The sequence below is a fragment of the Acyrthosiphon pisum genome, chromosome A2 (assembly GCF_005508785.2).
Source record: "Acyrthosiphon pisum isolate AL4f chromosome A2, pea_aphid_22Mar2018_4r6ur, whole genome shotgun sequence".
NCBI lineage: Eukaryota > Metazoa > Arthropoda > Insecta > Hemiptera > Aphididae > Acyrthosiphon > Acyrthosiphon pisum.
Window position 1 is genome coordinate 68,834,651 of NC_042495.1, and position 24,983 is coordinate 68,859,633.

General features: G+C 31.6%; 1 protein-coding gene across 2 annotated transcripts; it reads right to left on the bottom strand.

The window, feature by feature from the left end:
- LOC100158785 lies at nucleotides 1-21,376 on the bottom strand. Of its 2 annotated transcripts, none has more exons than XM_001949652.5 (10): nucleotides 20,939-21,376; nucleotides 19,972-20,225; nucleotides 9,572-9,728; nucleotides 7,078-7,243; nucleotides 5,307-5,440; nucleotides 4,968-5,127; nucleotides 4,297-4,472; nucleotides 3,577-3,729; nucleotides 2,016-2,194; nucleotides 1-889 (listed from the first exon to the last, which is right to left on the bottom strand). In XM_001949652.5, exons 2-10 carry the CDS (start codon nucleotides 20,142-20,144, stop codon nucleotides 700-702), a joined length of 1,488 nt encoding a protein of 495 aa, XP_001949687.2. In that variant the 5' UTR covers nucleotides 20,145-20,225; nucleotides 20,939-21,376; the 3' UTR covers nucleotides 1-699. The 2 variants fall into 2 exon arrangements, with proteins under 2 accessions (XP_001949687.2, XP_008178874.1); XM_008180652.3 differs by having other exon boundaries at nucleotides 5,307-5,443; nucleotides 20,939-21,369.
- Between the last annotated feature and the right edge of the window lie 3,607 nt (nucleotides 21,377-24,983).

Genomic DNA, 24,983 nt, shown 5'->3' on the forward strand with positions numbered 1-24,983 from the left:
TACTCTTTTGTAAAATTCATTGTATTTATGCCTCATTTTACGCCATAATACATAGCTAACTTATAGTTACTTAACATATATATGAACACTGTAAAGCGTATAAAACTTTTTAAAATGTTCGCAGACAGTCCGTGGGGGCGGAAGGCTACAGCCTACTCTGCCAACCCGATATATTATGCTCCCCCATTATATGAATACATATTTATATATATATAGGTACGTTTAAGAATTACAAAGATTAACTGGTAAATCATAAAATATTACATAATATATAACGATGTTGCGGATAATAAAATACATTAGGTACGGAGCGTGATATTTTCAAACTTTTTGGAAAGGAGGGGATCGGATAGCGACAAATCATCGAACTCGCGGAGAAAACGTGGACTGAGAGACACGCAGTGTGCTGAGGGCGATCAATTTTTCAGGTAATTGGATTGGGATGTGCGTGTTCAGGTGCGATAGAATAGTTGTAATTAAGTATAGTTATAATATTATATAATACATTATAGTCTCTACGATAGTTTTATGTTACAATATTATTTTTTTTGATTTGAAGACGTATTTTTTAAACATTTATTTTTGTTTTTGATCAGTTTGCTCTTCTGATTCGTTATATTTATATCAAAACACAGCATAGTAGTCAATGTCTGGTATAGACAAACACGCGTAGCTTACTAACACCGTCTGTGTAATAGTTCATTTCGACGACGAGACAGGCGTGAACACTTCGTAATCGGCCACGGTGAAATTGTAGTCACCCATCAGCGAGTTGGTCGTCGCGTTTTCGCCGTCGTACGAGTGCGGCAGGTTGCTGTAGCTGTCCATGTTTGCGTTGCAATTGTTGGCGATCAGCAAGTCAGCGCCGGCTCCAAATATCGGACCTATCCTGTAAGCGTACGTGGTTAAATGTAATACAATTATTATTGTACCTTACTATAATAGAACTATAGAAGTATCAAATACCCCGATTAGCAAAGATAACTTTTACATTTTTTTTTAAGATTATACATATGTTTATAATAACAATTTATTTTATGAAATACGAAAAAAAGATTAATTAACTAGGTACTGCTGGCAGTTTATAAAATGAAAACACCCTGACATCGTGAATTGTTTTTACTATTTGGAGTTTGAACATCCACTTTATGTTGTAAAATGTAGGTAGGTACTAGGTGCATCGTACAGACATTATTTTTAATATAAAAACTAGTAAATATATTTTTTGGTATGTAACTCGTACGAACGATAGTGAAAAAAATTGTACACACTACAAATTATATACTATTTATTTATTCAAGTATTAACAATTAGAAAACTTAAACCGTGATAAGTTATAAAATTCCTAAATTCTAAAATTAACATGATTACGTCGTATAAGTTATATTGCAATAAATGACTTAATAAAAATCATTTATGCTGATAATGATTATTTTATGATGGTAACAAAAAATTATATTTAGGTATAGGTGCTAATTTTTATATGAGAAATAATATACATTTTATTACACACAAAAAAAGTCCATATAGCTTAAAGAAATCATGATGCTAAATATTTAAATTGTTGTAATAGTTCATGAAATAATTTATTAGATATGTAAAATCTCAATTAGAATAATATTTTAACTGGAATTTATTATTTTAAGCAGTGGTGATATGGGGAAATTAAGAATATGACGAAATAAACACGTTATATAATAAATTCAAATCGGAAACTATATTGTATAAATGTATGTAAATTTCCACATTTTTAAACGTTTATGTTGTATTGAAACCCTTCGCTGTACGGTATTGTATGTGGTCTTTTTCTGTATAATGTTATAAATATTGAAGACTTAATATTAAATTTATTGTTCACCAACATTTTTATCACCACTTGTTTCTCCTGCCACCCCTCATTTATTTTTTTTTATCATTATTACTTTGGACAGGAAATTATAATTTTTAAAGTGAAGGGCGTAAAGAGTTTCAAATGCAATACAATCAGAATAGAAATTAAATCTGTATATACTTACTCTTGATGGTAGCAAATAGCGTAAGGTTTTTTAACAATATCGTATTTTATTGGTGGGGTGTCTTGAGTGGTGCTGAGCGAAAATAGGAAGCTCTTGTCGGACACCATGTAAGCACCCTTGGTGTGACTCTTACCCCACGGCACGTCACTGTATCCTCCGCATAGCCAGCCGTTCACGCCCTGCAAATAGAAAATAAATAAAAATCCATTTAAAACTCGGAAGGGACGATGATTCCGGGGTGCACCTATTTGCGTGCAAATGTAAGATTGTACAATATACATAATATATATATGTATTTACGATTTACGTGTACTTTTAATACACACGTCGCATGCAAACCACTCGGTGTCATATAGATTTTAGAAACGGTAAACTTAAACCCAAGCTAATGGTGATATACTATTGTATATTAAACTATTATAATATACATATGTAGCAAGTGTTCAAAATGGGGTTAAGCGATATTCCATTGAATATTTTTCTCCCGACATGGCGACATACACCAGAGTGGTTTTATTGAAGTACAAGAATCCAAGAGACACGCACATATTTTATATAGGTATACCTAATAGTTAATACCTACCTAATATTTAAACGCAAACAGTTGTAATGGACCGGTTATTGCTGCGGGGAAATATTTCTTTATAAAGACGAATTCCTCCTGCAGAACGTGCGTAGAGAATCTACAACCTATTCTACTATAATATAGAACGCGCGTAGTTATTCGTACGGAACTTAATAATTTTATTGAGTGAACAAAAATAATTAAATGTATTTCGTTGTTATTGATTTTAACCACATGACGCACAAAGACCGTGTTAATTATTTTTCAGATGAAAAAGTAAGTACTCAATGTTATTGATATTTTTATTTAACTGATAAATTCTAATTTTCCATTGTTGGTTTTCAAAGAGGAAATCTCGTATTTTTTGTTTTGTTTTGTATTTTACAGATCAAACAAAAAACTAACGCGCAATAAAAACTTGTAAAGATCAAGAGACCATCAATAGCATAAAGCAACGGGGTGCACCCGTTATGATGAGGGTGTAAAAATTAGAAGGGAGAACAATTTAAAGTTTTTTGTTTGTTTGTAGAAGCGTGATGACGTTTTTAATAACTAATAACATAATGAACACGGTCATTTGCACGTACTATGATTTGCATTTGTGTAATTACCACGAGCACAATATTTCGAGGAACTTTTATAATGATTATTTTGTTCAGTGGAGTAATAGAATATTTTGTATGCGTGTAAAATCGGGAAACAATTAAAATATTTGTTTGTTGCGCGAAGTATGGGGCAAAATTAGAGTAAAATTTTTCAAAAGGCCCATAAATTACACTTCATAATCAAAATGTTATTTTACACTCGGTCAACCGTTTTATTTTAAATTCCAAAGGTTACACAACGCGAAAATCACAGCTAATACAAATAGGTATAGTATATGGATAGCATTAAAAGTTTAGAATAATTTGCGTAGGTTTCTGCCTGCATAACAGGATGATTATAAAGGAGAATCGGTATTAAATTTATATAGTTGAATAATATGATATTATTTACCAATACTAAAACATAGGTAGGCGACACACCATCACAGTGCTTGTGAAATGATTCGGCGGAAAATCCGTCGGTGGACGCTCTGTAGATCAACCTCCAACACTGTTTCACACTGCCATACCACTGGTTTAACACGCGTTGCAGGTGGGTTTTATCCTAAACATACCACATCATTTTATAATATTAATAAGTGTACATATGGAGGGGAGGGGACGTTATATGACATAATATTGTTTTTAAGACATTTATGTGACTATAACAATTTTCTTGCCCCCCAAAAATTGTTAAGCTGAAAAAAATATGTTAAAAAATACCTACATATATTATTTATAATAAAATATAAATTCCTATATATTCCTATATTCTTTTTGCACGAACGCGCAACATTTTTTTTGGATCAAACTCGGTTTATAATGTTTAATATTTATTGTACAATAGTTAACACCTACTTAGTATTTACATTTTTCTAAGAAACTACAACAGCTAGGTCGACGGATATAAGTGAGTTAAATTATTAAAAATAGGTTGGTATATAAAAACCAACTACAGAGTATAGAATCGAACTAACCACAAGAAATACATACAAAATTATATATCACATGAAGATTGTAAAAAACAAAATTATTCGGGTTCCGGTTAATTTGGATGCAAGGCCCTGTTTATTATAATTTAATTTATAAGAAAATATTACTAGCAACAGCTTTAGTGTTGACACACACTCACTTGGCTTAAAATATGAGACCCTGAAAAGAACTTGAGCATGACTCGTGGCTGCAGACGATGGTCGTCCGGCATCTCTTTGAATTTGTTAGGTAACGCTGCGAAACGGTACCGTTCCAGAGACATTTCTATGGGCACGGCACCCGTCGGTTCCACTTCTTCGGCAAACACCTGAGAGTCTGTAAGCCGTCAATAAAAACGTGAACACGACCATTCATGAAACTGATTTCAACCACTACCGATTGGCAATTACAATGGCCGATTATCGAAATATCATATACGCTTATGATGTAGTATACCTACATGTAATATAATATTTTATTGGTTTCGAGATATCAAGAGACGTGCAATAATAATATCAGACTTACTGATAGTATTAAACAATACGCAAAGAAGGCTTTATTTTTTACTGTATATTTGTATATACCCATGATATAAAAAACATGTATAATGGTTTGCTCCAACAAATCTCCAAGCAAAAACGATGTTATCACTCGACGTTTCTGACTGAACAGATTATATTATGATTAATAACGTATATCGTTCGAGTATAATACCGTCAGGATTAACGGATAAATGTCTCGTCGACACAATATTATATATTATATTTAAATAATTCGTATTTAACGCGCATTACTATAATAATATCGTGAAAAACAAAGTAGACGTTTCACCTATCAACAATAATCTGACGTGATTGATGACTCCGGATAAATGTTGGCACACCCTGGCTCGTTCCTCTTCGGTCCAGTGAGCTGTCCGCTGCACCACGCCCGCGTGAAATTTCGCCCAGTTCACCACGGCTCGCCATACGTCCTCTTCTTCGAGCGCTAGCTGTAAGCAGATCACAGACACACAGACACACACAGACACACACACACACACACACACACACGCATCATATTAACATCAGGTACTTACAAGTGACACGCAGCTGATCGTTAGATAATATTATTTTCTAAAAGGTTAAAAAAATAATAATATTATATATCATAGTTGTTAAAGCGGCTTACGCAATCCGACGATATGAGTTTGATCAGAGATTCCTTGGGTAGGTTCAGGAACGCGTTGGTCTTCACGCATTTCGCCGCGTTCTCGCCCACAAACGAAACGCATCGATCGACGAAGGACTTTGCACCCTTTCCGCCTGCTAACATTCAATCGTAAGTATACGTAGTATATACTGCACCTTGTACATTAGACTTGTCTACATTACATTACATAACAGTACAGAAGGGTGTGGCTTGCCAAAAGTGACAAAGTTGTTTTTTAAGTTTTGAAAATTTTTAGTTAGAATTTTTAACAAATAATTCCAAGAAATTAACCAATATTTACAAACCTGATAGGTATCAATAAAACTGTAATTATATACTTACTGTTGTCATAATATAGGCTAGGTATTAGCATTTATTTTATAATATATTATCATACTATACTATATAAATAAAGATAAATTATTTATAACACTTAATATATTATTATATCTAACACTTTTGGGATGGAATCCATACAATATGATACCATCAAAGCCCGACCATTAGTCATAGGCCATAAGCTACTTTTTTTACTTATTAACATACAAAGATCACATAAGTAATCACAACCAGTTGAAGCTAAAAATGTTCGTTTTTTTCTGAATTGATTGTTATTTATTTCGATAGTTAATAATATTTAATAGTCACGTTTTGTTCATTAAATAAATAAAGATGAAATAATAATAAGTTATGAAATTATGACCAATAAACTGAACTATCATCTTGTATCTTATGTCCAACGGGGTTCGGGGCCTAACATAGTAACATGTATTGTTACATGTTTATATATCTATGGTTCTTATTACAGTTAAAGATAGTATCTATATAGCCGAGGTTCTTTTCAATAACCATTTTTCATTAATCGTTTTCAACTTGTACGAATGATCACGATGTTTATTTAGTATTGTATTCTAATATATTAGCTGATCCTGCACGGAATTGTGCGTGACAAGTTAAATAATGCCAGTAAATTTATCAGTCTTAAAGTTCGATAAATATAAAGTGCATTTTGAATACATTAATTTGGGTGGTTTTGACCAAATATAAAGTTAAGGTGTAATATTATATCCAATTATAATTATAATATATTATAACTAGGTGTTTTATTTTCTGTCACCAATGGAAACCCTATACAAACAAAAAAATATTTGTATTTCGAGAGCCAAAAAATCAGTGGTGAGTCCCTATTTAAAAATTTGGTTTTGAGGTGCACATCCTCGGATATATATTTACCTGTATGGCTGTATACCAAATTTTAGAACCATGAGTGCGATAGACTTGACTGTTAATTGCCTATCCTCACACACGCAAATATAAACATTGACTTTTATTTATAGATAGTTCTATCAGTTTACCTATTGGCTGCCATTAATATTGTTAATATAATAATATTTTTCTAATTTAATATCGTAACACACACACACCTCGGTCGTTCTTTCAAATTTGTTTGGTTATTTCCACTATACCACTATATATGAATCGAGTTGTTGGACATATTTAAATAAAATGTTTTAAGTTATATTTTACTATATAAGTATATTCAGAGATTTAATAAACCACATTCTTAAAAAAAAATGAATATTTTTTTGGTTTCGATTGAGTGTATAAATTCTAACATTAATGAGTAAGTTATAGCTTTGACCCTTGATTTATGGCTTTGCCGGAAACCCATATACATTTACCAACTGTGTATAATATATTATTAAATCATATATGGTAAAATCGTAGAAACTATTATAGGTATATTTACTGGAAGCTCTGTCCTGTATGTCCATCGCTGCAGCTAAAAATGTGCAAGCGTTCAACACGGACATGGTCGAAGTCACGTGTTCTTCACAATTGTTTTGCAGGTCTTCTACACCCAGTTCTTGAGCCAAAGTGAGCATTTCAAAAACCCCGCCATCTTGCAAAACGATCTATATAAATGTAACATGCCAACGATGATCAAACACCGCGGAAAACAAATCATTAATAATAATATATCAACACATCGTATTTGAGATGGTATACGTCAACGCCGAACACATTGCTCAGTCAGCCCCCTAAGAAATAAAGATAGATTTTCGGGTTTCACGTCGGGCGTGGTTAACAAATTTCCTTTATAAACCTACAGGGAGTATTTACAGCTGAGAACACTCGACGCTCCACTCGAGTACGGCGAGATAGGTCTACTCGAGAAGACATTACAGTTTGGTTAAAAACATTTTCACGCTCTTTTGTTTTGAGAAAGACATTTAAAAGCAATTTCTGAAAATATTTGACATATATAATCTACTTATTTATTTACGTCACTGGTGGAGAGACCAGCGTAGGGGGGAATAAACTTTTAACCCGCCATCTAAATTCGAAGCTTGTGACGTATTTTAGTATTTATGGCCATAACATGACTATAACCAAGAGTGAACTCGATCGATAATACTTTCAATTTTGAAATTAAGACAAACACAATAAGACTTTGCCACTTATGTTGCTTATTGGCAATAATAAGTTATAGGAATTAGAAACACATACATCAATTTATACATGCAATAAAAAGTGTATACATGATGAAACTTGGAACCACATAAGAAATCCCACATTCATGAACTCAGAAATTCATATTTTTTCTCAATTAGATAAATGTTAAATGCTAATGCAATATAAACTGGGCTATAGAATAAATTTTATTGACGTGATTACTAGACAAGTAAATATTAATAAAAAATAAAATACAATTTTGACATCTAAATGAAATTTAGAACGATTGCTTTGGTTAGAGTCGTTGATATTGTTTTATCGTCAAGAAATATTGTGGTATACTCGGCTGGCACATGCGCGTACCTTTTTAATATACGAACATATTATAAAGTACGCCTTTTTATTATTTATCTCTGAACAACGAACAAAACACCAAGCACACCGCTGCAGTACCAGCACCTGAACTTTCACAGCTAGAGTGACAAAAAAGTGTGTATAATTTTTCATGGGTGTAAGCTTGAACTTGTGACAGTGTGCTACGCGGCCGTAAATCACTATGGTACCGGAATAATAATTATGAGGGTTAAAGCATACTTTTTGGGGCCCTGGAAGTTCCACTACAACGTAATAAATAAACACGATTATAATTTTAATGAAAGTATAAATTTATTACTCTACTGGGTCACTGTATATGCGTGTATTATATACGTTCGTTTTTCGTAAATAAATATTGTGTAGGTAAATATTAGAATACGTTCTCCGCTTATCAATCGGACAAAACAAATAATATTTAGGTTTAAAAAAAATTTCACATGTTTTCTATACGAAAAGTCTGTGGAACAGAATTAAGTTGAGTCCCAAGATTTTAATTTTAAATAATTTTACACGCACCTGCGTGTACGGCGTACTCGTCGTTTTGCAAGGGAAGATGCGATAATCTCCATATCGAACGCGTGGGTGGAAAGGGTACCTACGTAACATATTCGGAGATTAAAAAATAATTACCTAAAAAAGGGAAGCATCTATCTGGAGATATTTTTTTCTTCTTTCTGCGATAAGAACTGAGACTAAGGAGTATAAGGGGGATTCTAATAAAAACAAGGCATAACCCTGGCTCAGATTAGCCCCAAGCTTAAAAATGTCTGGGTCTTAATTTTTTGTTAAATTTATAATTATTGTATAATTAAGCCTTTTACTAATGTATAGTTTTAAGATTTAGTTTCTCAGCATCTAGAAGAGAGGAACAGTAAATTATGTGATGTACCAATCTTAAAATACAAATAAAAAAGGAGTGAATAATGTTGCAAAGAGTCAGTAATTAGCGTTCAAGATCAGTGTTTCCGAGGGTGTGTTCGGAACACTTTGAGTAGCTTGAACAGTTGAACTTTTTTAGACCCATAAAAATAATAAAAATACTATTAAAAACAATTAAGAGTAATTGAGAAATACAAAATGTTTATCTTATGTGTGCCGTGACTTTTAGTAGGTAGCTATATAGATAATAATAATATGCTGTGAGGAAAATAGGTTTAGGAACAACTGATAGATACACGTTTTTTTGTTTGTTTAAAACGAAATAATATTTGCAAAAAAAGAAGGCACGTTTTCAGACAAAAATATTATTTCTAGATAGTTTTCTAAAAAGTTTGACAATACACGCGTGAGTTAAAATATTTAAATACGTCCATCTAAATTATTACGATTTTTTTTTTATGATAGGTAGGTTAGGTTAGGCATTAAACATTATGCTCAACGCAGTTATGAATGTATTCTAATATTACACGTACCTTGCCTGTGTACACATAATTGATGAACTGTTTGAAAGTCTCACCCTGGAACTGCGGCAATCGGATAGGGGTCGGCGTCCCGGGCGCGGACGGCGATACGGAACAACCGGGTATGCGACATATCTCACTCCGCTTCACTGACTGGAAACTCTTGCACCTGTAACAGCATATTTAACATCATACACGAAGCTAAATTATATATAAAAGCATTGATTATGAATACAAATATGCCAGTTAAATAAATCAATAATTCCAATATTGAAAAAAGGCGTCACGTAGGTAAGACAAAACTCAAAAGTTTGAAGTGCATACAACCAGTTATATACTTTTCTCCCATACTATATTTACCTCGATTATCAAAATAATAAATTATTTTTTATTTATTTATTAATTGTTTTTAATATAGGCACATGTCATACAAAGCAAATAAAAACCAAATACTATATAGGCTTGTTCACCAAATATTTAATATCAAGATATTAAATATACTTATGTTTTAATATTTACTATAGGTATTTACTAATAAATTATTACTTTGAGTATTATCAATTATTATACATATTATTTTAACTATAATATGATATTTCAACTAAAAATAAATATCGGTTTAAAGAAAATAAATATTAGTTAGTAAACCGTTTTCCGTCGGTTAAGATAGGTTAGATCGGTTAGGATTGGTAACATATTAGTTACCTCATATACTCTTATGTTATCAATATAAAGCCGTGTACACGAAAAATTGAACTTTACTATAGATCCAACATCATGGTATTATGGTTAAACCGCTGGTAAGAACGAATAAACACTCTAGTATACCAAAAGTCCAAAAGCTTACCATATATACGAGTCACAGAAAAGTATTTTTATGTACGTACATGTACACTTATGTAGTGGAAACCCACCTTTAAGGTTGAAGTCATCAGCACTCTTTTTAATATTTGGAACAAAAAATATATGATTTTAATCCAAAAAAAAGTTCGGAGGAAAATGGAAATGAACCTTTTTTTGTCGAGGAAAATAGCGGGACTATTACCCATAGTAATTGGAGCATACCGTCATAATGAATGTGTACAACTATTGAACTATAAACGGCTTATAGTATACAAGAAAACAGATTATATAGTGATTTTAAGATTTATTAGATAATTTATCATAAGATTATTTTCATTAAATTTAAAAAAAAAAAAGGATAATACAAAACACTTAAGTTCTCTATCCTATAAAAAAATATAATGCCGATAAGTAAAACATTTCAACGAGTTAAATAAACAAAAAAAAAACAATTACTTTGGGTTAGAAGTGTTAGAACACGAAGAAATGAATAATTTATGATGTTAATTATTAATAGGTCACCGTTTTGAAGAAATTACTATGAATTGAAAATAAATAAAAATCAATGCATTTGTATATGAATATTGTTATTTATTTGAATTTTGTAATTTAAAAACATTTTGTATTTCATTTTTTTTTTTTATAGATAGACTTGGGAAGTGGGAAATCATTCAGTGGTATACATTTTATTTTCAAACAAGTCGAATAAACAACATGAAAATATAGGGATTATGATTATTTATATAAAAAAAATTATCTAGGTGTCTGTATCTATTGGGGAACAATTTAACAAAATGCGCACTGGTGGAAACGATTTGTACCTTCCTATTCGGGATATATTGATATTGTTTTATATTGGTTATTTTACCTTTTATAATAAATGAATTGTGTTATTGGAACTTTATACGCTGGTACAGTTAACTGTCTATGTTGGTAAGTACAATATCTACTAATATTATCATATACATTCGAATACACTTCACTTAAAGCAAAACGTATAAGAAATGTCGGAAAAATAGTTCATAATATTATCCCGACTCCACGTAGGGGGAAACTCATCTAACCATCAGTAAGACAGGCGTCAACAGCGCTCCCGGTGTTAATTTGTTTTTCCAATAGTCTATTCTTATAATTTTTCGTCTGTTTGGATTATTGAGTCTTTAGAATAAAATGTCTATTAAAATATAAACCATTATATTCCCTATAATCATTATAGGAAATAGGTACACCATTGCTATTTTAATCAGGTATTCAAACAAACGATTTAGTTACTTAATTAATACTCGCTTAATACTACTATAATAAATTGTTCGGAGATCTTTCAATGGAATATATAATAATATACTTATTTCTGTCTACATGTGCTGTAAATAATTGGGATGAATAGCGAATCGAACGAAAACGGATCGACAAAATATATAGGATATATAAAACAATTATTTTTCATTATCTTATATGTCTGTACACGCATACACACAGACGTCTCTTACACTCTTACATATTATTGTTTAGGTATATGGACACTCGTAAAGGCGTAAAGGCGTAAAAATTAACCCAGGCGGTCTATATATATATGTATACGAACAAGTAGTGTTGTGTATGTGTGTACGAGCGGAAACTCACCGAGCTTGAAGAACCCGAGTGGTAAATGAATGGCTTTTTGCATTGTGCGTTGTGTTTCACTAAAAGCAATATTTCACAGGCTTATACATACACACACACACACACACACACACACACACACACCCGCGCGTGTTGGCTTGTTCTTATACTGTGGTGGTATACACGCTACACACTATATATATGGCTGGGTCGGGTCGGGACCATTCATCATTTAAAACGTTCCAAGTACACGACCGTAATCCAACTAGAAGCTGCAGAAGCAGCACCGAGGACACCCTGGCCCGGAGCTCGCGAGCACTTCGGCAAATGCCCGCTTCTAACCCTTTCCTGGGTGGCACACACGCCCGCCCACTCACCCGTCCCGCCAAACCAACGACGAACACGAGGTGGCTACCGCGTGCTCATCTGTCGCGGGATTTAAGAGTTATTATTATTGCTATATATATATAATATATATGTTATAATCATATTGTTATTGTTATTATAAGTACAAACGTATTCCGGGGCGTTATATTTATGTCGGTTTTTCTTTATGCGATCCAGTTTTATATTCTTTATTAGAATTTATACACAATATTTTTGTGACGACACGATGGAAGAATAAAAATAAATGCTCTAGTCGGGAAAAGAGAAAAATACAGTTGTGGACGAAATCAGAACTCTTAATTTTCGAAACGCGTGTTCATCTATATACACCCGTTGGCTGTTATATATATACAATAATACATCTAAATCTACTACGTATTTGCGTATATGTGTGTAGCTATTAACTATTATACGCCATTATTATATCCGTAGATACATAGGAATATGACGTGTATGATATAATGCATAATATTCGTATACACATTATGTGCATCATCATATGTACAATATGTGCTCGTGTATAAAATGGAAAAATATCTACTCGTACAACGTAACGCATGTATATAGGAACATATAACATATTATATATTGTGTAATGTGTATAGTGTGTATAAAATGTCGTAGTTTTGCGCGTAACACGCAGCATCAGTGTTCTACTTTACATAAACACATTCGTACACACACGCGTGTTCGCATAATGCGCCGACCGCCCGTGAGTTTTTTCTTTGCGATCTAAGTAGCAGGTCGAAGGGGTTGCCATGTGTGCGTGTGTGCACGCGCGTGCCCAGGCGTGTAAGCCCGAGAACAAAAAGATCCTTATTATAACTTATTCCTTTGACTTTGACGGGAGCCGCGTCATTATCATTGAAAAGAGGTATTAAAAAACTTGGGATTTTTTACAAGAGCCCCGAGGGAAATATATATATATACATATAAATATCTGCGTGAGCGGTGTGCGTGTGTGCGTGTAATGATACTCTGCGGAGCTTTTGTTCCCCGCCCTTTGCTCAAAACTCTTTTGATCTCTCAAAGGTGACAGTGCACTTCGCCCCGGCCGGGCGCGTATTTCGAAAATAATCAGACTTGGTTCAATTAGCCGGCGGTCTTGAAATTGCTACCAACAACGTTAATTATTGTATATAGACGTCGCATAAAAATAAAAATAAACGTATGAAACGACGCACAACCCTTTTGTGCGAGTGGTACACTTTGTTGACGCCGGCATTGTAAGTAGGTGCGTTTTTCTTCGTTTGATTTTAAAGTAGGTTTTTCAATCTTTTTCCTATGTCGCTTTTGTACGCACTTGTGTCATATAAAATATATAGCACACATTGTTTCAACATATCAAACGAACTGATCTATACTAGTAAAATGTGTATAACCTTTGGCAGACATTTTTAAAAATATAATGAATCCATTGTTTTAAAATATTATAACTTTAGATACTGAGCATGAGTGAGATAGGAAATTATTTATTTTACAGTGACGTGTGCATTTTTGTGTCAAAAAATCACTCTTTACATCAGTATAAAAGCTTATTTTAAAGTATTACGAAAATATATAGGTACTATTATCTTGTAGATTGCAAATTTAACGCGATATTTTTCAAAATGTTTATAAGATTTTTTTTTTGACTTAAATTTTATACAAATTCTAATGAAATTAGGTAGGTATATATATATTTAAAATTAAAGATTATCAAAAATAATGATGATTTTACTAAAGTAAAAATTTAAATGATTAAATTATAAAACCAATATACCTAGTGAACTATTATCATAGCGGTTTATAATATAACCATAATGGTTAAAAAATCTTTAGTTTTTACTAAATTGTAGTATTCTTCTATATGGTTTGAATGTTTTTTTCAAGCTTAATTTTAATTTTTTTTGTAGCTTTGAGTATCGAGACTTTACATTTTACGAAAACGTTATTCATTGTTTTATTAAAAATCTTTAAATAATAATTATTTTTACTAGGAAAATACCTACTATAAACATAATTTTTTCATAGTCTCAGAAGCCCTACATACTTGCGCGTTTTGCGTTTTGCGCGCATCATCTTGTACATAATTATTTTATACTGTATTTTAACGACAATGTTAACTATTCATGTTTGCTACTGGTCCATGGTTTATTTTTTTTGTACACAAGAATTGCAACCAATAATGTATTTAGAAATACGATTTCCTTTCGACATTCCCTCCGAGTTGGATGTGTGCCGAGAAAATTAAACTCGATAGTTGAATTATTAGACGTACGCGCTTACGGTTGAAAAAGCATCATATTCGTTGATTAAACACTTGCTGTTGACGTTTTGAATTACGCTCGTGTTTTATTCAACGCCAGTAATCTAAATCCTTGTAGTCGAAGTACACTGGTGGCGGCGGTGGTGGCGCAGCGGAAAGGTAAACTTCACTAATCACTTTTTATTGCCGTTCGGTGGGTTTATTTATTTTAATCAAATCATTTGTCACACTCGCTTCCGCGGAGCGGTGTCGCTGCAACGGCGGTTCCGCGAGCGTTACGTTACGGTGCGCAGAGACTATAATATAAACGACCTGCCCGTTTTCTCTCATTGTCTCGGATTTATCATTGTCGAAATAAACGAGGATCGAGTACAAAAGAGAAGCAGAAATTGTAAACGAGTTTGTTGGCTACGATTTTTTTCCCGGTTACATAGTGTATATATATATATTTGTATTTCCATTGTTTATCATCTGGCGACTAGCACGTTAGTTTGTACGAACGTTGGAAAGACAAACAAATACCTAGGTACTAGCTGTTATACGGTTTCCGATAATCCTACACGCATGACTCCCAATCGGTTAATATAATACGAGAATAAAAAAGTGGCACGCTCATTCGTACTGGCTATGACGTATAATATTAAATATTGTCATCAAAATAACAAAACGAAAAGCCAAAGCACTCAATGCTTATTCTCGAATACGTTATAGTGACATTTATTGAAACTTGTTGCTAATATATGAAAAAGTATTACATTTTATTTGTTTTAAAAAACAACAGTTATTACTTAATTATTCAAATCAAAATGTTCAATTCCATCATTTTTTTTTTAGTTTTTAAAAATCATTAAAAAAATAGTAAGTACTGAGAATTATTTATTTTTGAACTCTTTTCCATCCCCAAAATACTAAGTCCGATTTTCTACCAGAAACCACCCAGAAAGTTGAATAATTATTTTATGCTCCAAAACCTGATGATGGTTAGTCATAAAAAACACATTGTAAAACCCATACATTCATCATCCAGAATCTAAAAGGGTGATCTAATTTGTAAAGAATTAAGTTTATAACGTCATAGGAAATATCTTAGGAGATATACAAAAATGCAATTATTTAAAAATATGGTGCTTAAGTAAACTTAAAATTCCAAAGTCAGAATTTGAATAAATTCATTATTAAAGGAAAAATAGGGGTGAGCATATTAAGGTAAATCGCTCAGTGTATGATATATTATTATGTAATGTATAACAACTAACGTTATGTATCGTGTAGCCAGCGATCTAAGTATTTTTACATCATTTGGTTTATATTGTTTTTATGTGCACATGATAAACTATTAACGGTATTTCAGATTTTTACTAGGTATTTTTTTAAAATTTGAGTATTATACTTTTATCGCATGTCAATGAGTTGAATCAAAACCCTTTTTGCGTTTAGCGAATAAGGTTTTTTTAGGAAACTCACGATATATATTTTATTAAATTTAATAGTGATTACAACAATTAGTACACCACAATAAAAATCTGTATTCTAATATGTCATTCGATTTTTGAGAATTTCGGACGCTCGATAGTTTGCAGTATTTTGCTTGAATTTATTTTGAAATGGTTATAACTTATAACATTATAAATTAGAGTATAAACTCGTAATGATATAACTATAAAATGTATGTAAAAAAGTAAATACAGAATAAGATGATAAGAACAGTTGATGAACAATAGTTAAAATATATTTAAAGATAATTATTTAATGCAACTTCATATGTAACTATTGTCGTTGTAACGCCATCGCCACTTTTATGAAAAGACGAATTCGGAGAAAGAAGGATAGATATTCAGATATTCTGCATGATAGCCAGATAGCATACTTCCTCATTCCTTTTGCTACCGTTTAGTTGCCCGTGGCGGAAGTACATCATTAATCATTATGTTAATACATAATGCACATGGATACATGCTATACTATAGAAATAGGGTATTTATAATGGATAGTTATTTTATTTTGATATTTTATTGAAGACAAGTATTATATCAATATTAACGTTATTATTTATTATAATATCATGTATTTATATATTATTGTCTAATAATACGAAATTATTGTTTTTAGTATGTTTGCTATCATTCAAATAAATAAGTCCAGAGTAGATCTGCGCATTTTAAAAATAAATAAATAGGTATGCAGTAATTAGTAAAAAAATTGAAGAAAAGCTCTAAAAGTTACCGGATTTATGAGTAACAAGCAACCCCACAATGGTACCGAGAATATCGTACTAGGTCGATTGGATCAAAGAACAGTTCAATTAATTGCATACAAAATTCAACTCAACAAACGGAGCTCTACATAACAAAATTCAAAGTAATAAATAAAAGTTGTCAACTTAAACCACTTCTATAATACTTCAAGATATTGAACATTCATCATCATCTGACGATATGAACTAAGTAGTAAGTACCACTAATTCAATGATATTTATGTAGTATGTAGGAACTTATTTTTTGTTAAAACCATTACTTAAATAGGTAAACAATAATAGGCAATAATAAAAAAATGTGTACATATTAATATATTATATATTATATATGTCTCCTGAAAATTGGGGTTTCGACCTACCAGATATTGCTTCTTCATGGATTTAATAATAGTGTATTTGTCTCGTTTATTTCTAATAAATGCCTTGTACCACAAATATTTATTAATGTTATAGTTTTCTTAACGAAATAAACATAAATAAATAATTAAGTTGTATTCTTTACTGTAACTAAGTAAATGTAACAATACTATCATTAGCAACCAGTTACAACTAATCAAGTAACCTGACTATTCCTGCATAATGCATATACATTTATAATTATATATGACTTATAAGCGATATCGGTTATTATCATGCGCGATTTATTTATTCGTTCGTTTATAGAGGATCGATTGAAATCCGGGGGATGAAATATTAAATAGTAAATACATTGACTGGATGTGATAATATAAAAATCAGTATCTGCAATCCCGAGGTTAGGTGTATTTGCGTCAGCGTTTCCGGACTTTCCCCCGTATTCGCTCGAATAGAAGGAAATTATAAATTTTCCCGAGTGTAAATATTGAATCACGACTCGTTCCGACGGAAAAATATTTTTTCCACAAGCGCAAAACACACACTCACACACACACATAATATATGTATATAAGTGTATATATTATATAGATATAAGTATGGTGTATTTCGCGCACGCACAATTTATTCGACGTGTTTGCTTTTACGCTGCAGCGTGTACAAGGGTTAGATTTGTCAACCCTCTAGCGGGCGGAGTATATACAATATTAAAGTCAACGAGCAAATGTGTTTTCTGCTGTAGACGTTGTTGCCGGTGATTTTTTTTTTGATTTTTTGATTTTATTTTGCCTGCCGAGAACCAGCGGAAATGAGTATGTCGTCTTGAACGGAAATCGGTTTTCCACAGGAAAAAAAACCAATTCGGTCTGGCCGTATATTATATTACGTACACGGGTTACACCCGGTAATGCGCGGTAATAGGAAACGGCGAAGTACGTATAGTACGATATATAATGGTTTTGACAACCGTCTTCTTTTCCGAGGCACACACAACACTATACGGAATGCAGATCGACAAGTCGATATATTATATTATTATATTCTACATGATGTGAAGGTATCTATCCTATATCTATCTATATCTACCCTAATAATTACGTTTTATTATTAAAGTGCACATATTTTTTTTTGGATAGCAACGTTTGAAATATGAGGAAGTCCGCTATATAAATATAATAGATTGCTCAAGTTAAAGACTCAAATGGCGTAACATATATAATAATACATTAAACGATTCAAGGAAAGCGTAGAAAACAAACTGGTAATTCAATTGTCTATTAAATTGTTTATATAACTATACGCGATAGATAAAACATTAAACCCTAAAAGTATATAAGTACACCCGTTATAAACACTAAAATAATAAATGCATAAATATCTACTAACCTAACTTCTATTACTAATCCACTTAAATTTATTATACAGAATTTAATAACTTTTTGAACGTTATTTTAATATTTTATAACATTTTGTATTATGATACGCCATTTTTCTTAGGATATACTATATTATATTTATATGATATTAAATTATAATTACGATATGATAAAAATAATACTGTTTGTCACTATGCATTGCAAATATTAATATTTTTTATAAATTAAGGTATATACACCAAATCAGTATCATGGATTCGTAAATAAAAAATATTTGACTAACTAACCGAAAATATGAAATCTTTTTCATAAAATAATATTGCACCTATCTTCTTATACAATTATATAAATTTACAATTAATAACACATTAATTTATTAAAGTAGGTATATACATTTTGATTAAAAATTACTAGAATCTTCAAAATAATAAAATATAAATTAGATGTGAACATAAAAAAGAAAAAAAACACGATTATAAATTTATAGTAATTGCCGAGTATATAGAGTTCGTGTTAGTTACAAAGGTATGAAGACTGCATCTTGACGTAATACTATTATTAATACTATTATTTCTTTAAACAGCGTTGTGCCAGGTTATATTACGTTGATTAAAAAAGCCCATTTAATATTTTTGATCAAGTATAGATATAACATAAATAACACGCGTGACTGAGAGAGGATGTACAAAACATATTATTATTTACATCACCTCATTCGTATAATCGTCACAATAAAAAATATTGTTCAGGTACGTTAGTTACCTACAGGTGTATTATTTTTTTGGTGGGGGTTGTGGTAATATTTTTTTTCTTCAGAATTACATGTTTCTGATACTAGAAGGAGGGACATTTTGTAGAAATACATTTTCGAGAGGAGGGTGAGTTGTTGAGGTAACCCTTGTAATGACACCATGGATCCTCAGGCCTTGGCACACACTTTGGGAATCATTGCATTATACATAAATTATTACACAATGTTACACAAATGAGGTAAATTATAAATCGAATACAATTATTTTTTATTTTTTATTGCACAATCAGTTCATAATAATGTAATAATAATAGATTGTGATGATGTCTATGAAAAAAAAAAAAATAGTTCACAGTATGAAGAATATTCTAATGGGATTAGTTTTATGGTTTGAATTTTTAACGGAAAATTGTAACTTTGTAGGTACCTAATATAATTACTAGGTAGTTTACGACTTATTCTAGTTTTGTAGAATATAATATAGTATTGTACAGCCATGTCTGTTTCTGATAAATAGTTTACACTCGTAATTTGTATTGACTATTTGCTATGGTTTTAAATTATCGTTTTTGTTATAGATAATAATAATATACTAACCTCGTCATTAGGATTATTCGATGAGCATAAACGGGTACTTCCTCCCGACCAATAAGGAACACAATATCGGCTGATTCATGATCGTCGGCCAATTTTTGCAGGTCCTCTAGCAGCTGTGGCACCCCGGCGAACGTCTTGTCCGAGAAATGCACTGCTGCCACTCTCGTGCCCATGTTTCCGTATTTTCGGTTATTCCGCTATAATACCCGGCTAAGTCCGTTTTGACGCCATTCGATCGTTCGACCCAGTAAATACTAAAAAATCCATTAAGATTAGTCTCCATTTTTTTTCAACCCAACGCAGAGGGGTTCCCGTACAAATAAGTAAATCTGAAAAATGCATTAAACCTTTTTCGGAACGTTTAAATACGTGTACAATATTATTTAAAAATCCCGCTAAAATGTTTTCTGCTATAGTGAAGTGTGTAAGTCTTAAATCAAAACCATTCAGTGACAAAAATATTATCATAATATAATTTTGAGTTTCCTGATTTATGTTTGGGATTTTATATTGTAGTGATACGAAATTGAAGTGCATATGTACCTATATAATATAATATGGAGAAAAATATTAAAGCAAGACTTCGAATTTAAAACGCGAAGTCGTAAAAACGCAATACTATAAACATTACAACCCCCTGAGCGCGGTTTGCCACCAATTAACTCGTGTATAAATCCAATTAAATATAATATTATTGTTACAACACCTACAATGTTTGGATAACGCTCGTCGCTCGGCGTATTATCGTATATCGCGATGGTTTTAGCCGTTTTAGAGTATCGAAACTGTTGTAGGTGTAGTGTTTTCGTCATTATTATAGTTGGCGCTTATTTTTAATTCATAATATATTAATGTTGTCGGTTCAGAAATCGTATAGTATAGTATATCTCGTCCACAACGTCGAAAGCGAAAACAAAAATCGCCGCCTATACTCGTAAAATAAATATAATATTGTAATGTTGCTCACCAAAAGAGGAGAATACCGCGCACGCTGTGGAATCGGCGGCACGTGAAGATGAAAACTGTGTGTCTAATCTCGTGTGGTCTCGAGCGGCGACACGCGTGGTACGAGAGTCCCGGTTTTACTGCCTGCTCGGCCACTCCGGCGTCGGATCGGATCCGAAAAAAATAACGTAATATTTCTTCTTCTCCTTATTATTATTATTATTATTATTATGGCTTACAACCGGTCTTGCAGTGTAGCCTTACGACGGGACCACCGCCGATTTCTGAAAACACCGTATAAAACACCTACTGGCCGTAATGGCGCCGGATCTGAAAACTCTACGCTACTCCCGCCGTGGTAATATGCAACCATTTACGTCCAATATTCAACGATGATATGATATTATTATATGCACCGCGATGCTCTTTGTGCACGTGAACAGTGTACTCGTACAATATCGCAACAATTACAATATTATAGTTGTCGGGATCTGCAAAACGGAGGAAAGAACTCGTTCGGGATTTGCGAACATACCCGACCGTCGGACATCACTGCGCGGTGCGGCGGGGTGGGCAATCCGGTTTTTTTTGTCGTCCGCCGCCGGAACAATAAACGCAGCCCCGGGGAGAGAGATGATGATGGTAATAATAATAATATAAGCCATTAACCGTCGTTGGAATGTTCGGGTCTCTCGGCCTCGTAAAACATAATATAATATACTTATAAGTTATATATTTGTGTGTGTGTAGTAGTACGCATATAGTATGCCGTATAGGGCGAGTATAATATATAATAATAATATGTTATAACACGTGCGCGTGCATAATTCATATTTTATTACAATATATGTTTTCGATGTACAGGAGGTAGTAATTTTCACTTGAATATACTCGTATACGGGATTACCCAGGTAACTGGCTCACAGTAATTTTCTTAATTTTCCGAGTCAAATTTAGTATTTAAAAAAAAAAAACATTATTTTCTTTCTTTTGACTTTTCATTTTAAGTTTTTAAATTTTTTTGACACACAAATCCATATAATTTTAGATTCTTAGCGGACCTCATCAATAATATTTATGTATTGATTTCACAATGATGTGTGTTTTTTTTAATTTTTATTATTTGTGTCTGTCATCACCGTTTGGGGCAGTAAAACTGCTTCAATATTTTTCAACAGAATCTATTGTTTGATGGGAAAGTGAATCTAGTTGGTGCATTCAGGAGGTCAAAAGTAAAAATTTCCCAGTAGTTTTCATTAGCACCATGAAAAAAAAAGAAAAATTAAGGAAAAACTGGCATTTTTACGCAAAATCAGTTTTTGACAAAATCGATTTTGGTTTTTGGTGTAACTCAAAAAAAATGACTGTATATTATGACTGAGATATATGCAGTTTTCTCTGAAAATTTAAATTTGCATTTGCTATACACCATAAAATGTTTAAAATATTTTGACTTGTTTTAAGCTGTTTACGGCCATTTTAAATTTTAAATTTTTTAAATTTTTTTTTATAAGCATTTAAAGTTTGAATTTTGACAAAAAACGTAAAAATTAGAAATTAGAAATTCATAAAAAATTTTTCTTTTTGAATCTAAGATTTTAAAATGAAGTACAAGATTCCTTATAAGGTTAACTACCTTTATCAAAAAAAAAAAAAATATATCTCTAAGAAAGTCAAAATAAATTTTTATGAGCGTTTGAAGTTCTAATTTTTATAATATTGGATAGTCACTTGATTTCTTATGTAGGTAGCGATTTTCTTATTTTGTTTTAATTCAAAAACAAACAACTATATATAAGTAGGTAGGTACTTGAGATTTATATCATATGTTTATTTTATCAATTCCTATAGTCGATAATTTTTTCAAAATATTTTGACTTGTTTTGAGCTGTTTACAGACAATTTAAAACTTTGATCTTTTTAGTTTTTTTTTCAATAAATATCAATAAAATGTTATTTGTTTGGCCAAAAAGCGTCAACATTTAATACAAGGCTCCTGATATATTACTTAAATAGCAGTTTAAAAATATTAGAAATACATTGGCATGATTTTTTTTATAAGCATTTAAAGTTTGATTTTTGACAACATATATCAAATTAAAAATTCAAAAATGATTTTGTAGTTAAAAATGTATAAAAAGTTCAACTTTTATCGCTAAGGATTGAAAACTTGCAACAAGGTTCCACATAGAATAATCTGTAACCAAAATATCTAAACAATTATAAAAACACATTTTTTTTATGTTCATATTTGGAGGAAATTACATATTATTAAATAACCAATAATAACGATTTTAGTTATTTTGTTGTAGGTAATTTTATTTTATGATATTAATTCAACTTATCGGCTATCGTATTAATAATAACTATAATAACTAATAAGTAACAACAATATAAATATAATACAAAATATCCACACTGACAAACCGTCTTCGCGGTAACCGAACTCGCTTTGAATCGTTTTTTGTGAACAATGATATATTGATATATCATTGAATTCAAATTTAATACCATCATATACAGTGACCCACTTGAAACCTACTGTACAGCAGAGTGACATCCATTTACCCGTCTTTTTTTTTAATTTCGGAAGTAAAATATAAATAATTAATAAAAACTTTTTTAATCAATATTTATAGTTAACATAATTTTAAACAATTATTCTGATTACATTTGTGAAATTAAAAGTTAAGACATATACGTTTTAATATTAAAACCGTTAAGAAAATGTATTATGGTAAAAATATTGAAAAATTATATGTAAATATAGGGGCAAATTATGTAGGTAACTGTACAGTAGGTGTCACTGTAATGTATATACTAGTGGTCGCGATTACACTTGTGAACTACACGTGTACGTGTGTTGTACCTATGACGGGGTTAAAGCCTGTCTAATAAAAATACCCGTGTTTCTTAATACCTGTTTTTTTAATACCCGTGTATCTAAATACCCGTGAGCTTAAATACTCATATATTTAAATAAAATCGGATTTCACTATACTTTGAAGTTCTGACTTACGATTTCTCCACCTCCTGAACTCATTATGACAGAACACATATCATATTATATTGTGTTGACTAGGTAGGTACCTATCTATATATATAAAATGACTTGTAATTTTAAAAATTCAACCCCCATAGGGGTTAAAAGGGTTTAAAATGAAAAAAGTCACCTAGCAAGAACCACTGAAGCTATAAATAGGAATTTAGTCAGTAGTTTCATCTTAACTTTTAAGATGCAAAAAACCCCTTAGAAATACTTTTTTAAAAATTCAACCTTACATGGTTAAAAGGGTTAAAAGGAGCAGAAATTAAAAACAATTATGGACCGATTGTTCTGACGGAATTATCATCGCCCACACAGAACCACTGGACGAATCTGACTAAAATTTGATATACAGACAGCTATTATGACGTAGGCATCAGCTAAGAAAATATTGTTGAAAATTCAATCACTAAAAGGGAAAATAAGAGGTTGTAAGAATACAATAGAGGCGTCGTCAATCAAGCAATATCTAATTTAAATATACAACATTAGTTTTTAAAATACAAAACGTACGAACATGATATTTGGAATAGTGATTCCTCTAATAATCTTTATGTAAAATAGCCAATAAGAAAGGATTTTCTGATACTCACATTTTAAAGAGGTCGTCAAACAGAGATCTTAAGATTCATGGTAAAATGTTTTGCTTATTAATGATTGCCTTTGGTTGCAGGTTATATATGCGAATTATTTCACAGCGCAATTACGCCGATTTGTCCGTAAAAATAAAATAAAATAAAATAACTGCACACAAAATATATATTAATATATAAATCCCCAACAAAAACATAACCGTGAAAAAATGCCAAGTTTCAAACCCCCTACCAAAAAAGTCGGCCTATCAAAGTAGTGAAATCTACATTGTGGCCAAGTCTGCTATTTTTTAATTCATAACCTCACTGCACTCCTACATTAAAGAGCAATACTCCTCTTTTATTTTTATTGTTTAACACTTGGCCAGTTTCTGAATGAGGCATAAACTAGACTTGCCGGCAATGTAGATACCACTACTATGATGTCT

Bases quoted from the DNA above. Each gene is read 5' to 3' on its own strand.
- LOC100158785 (XM_008180652.3), bottom strand. From the start codon at position 20,144: ATGGGCACGAGAGTGGCAGCAGTGCATTTCTCGGACAAGACGTTCGCC. The intron at 5,444-7,077 runs GTAAATATACCT...ATTGAATGTTAG, and splicing joins CATACAGGACAGAGCTTCCA to CAGGCGGAAAGGGTGCAAAG. The intron at 4,473-4,967 runs GTGAAACGTCTA...GACGGCTTACAG, and splicing joins CGTCAGATTATTGTTGATAG to ACTCTCAGGTGTTTGCCGAA.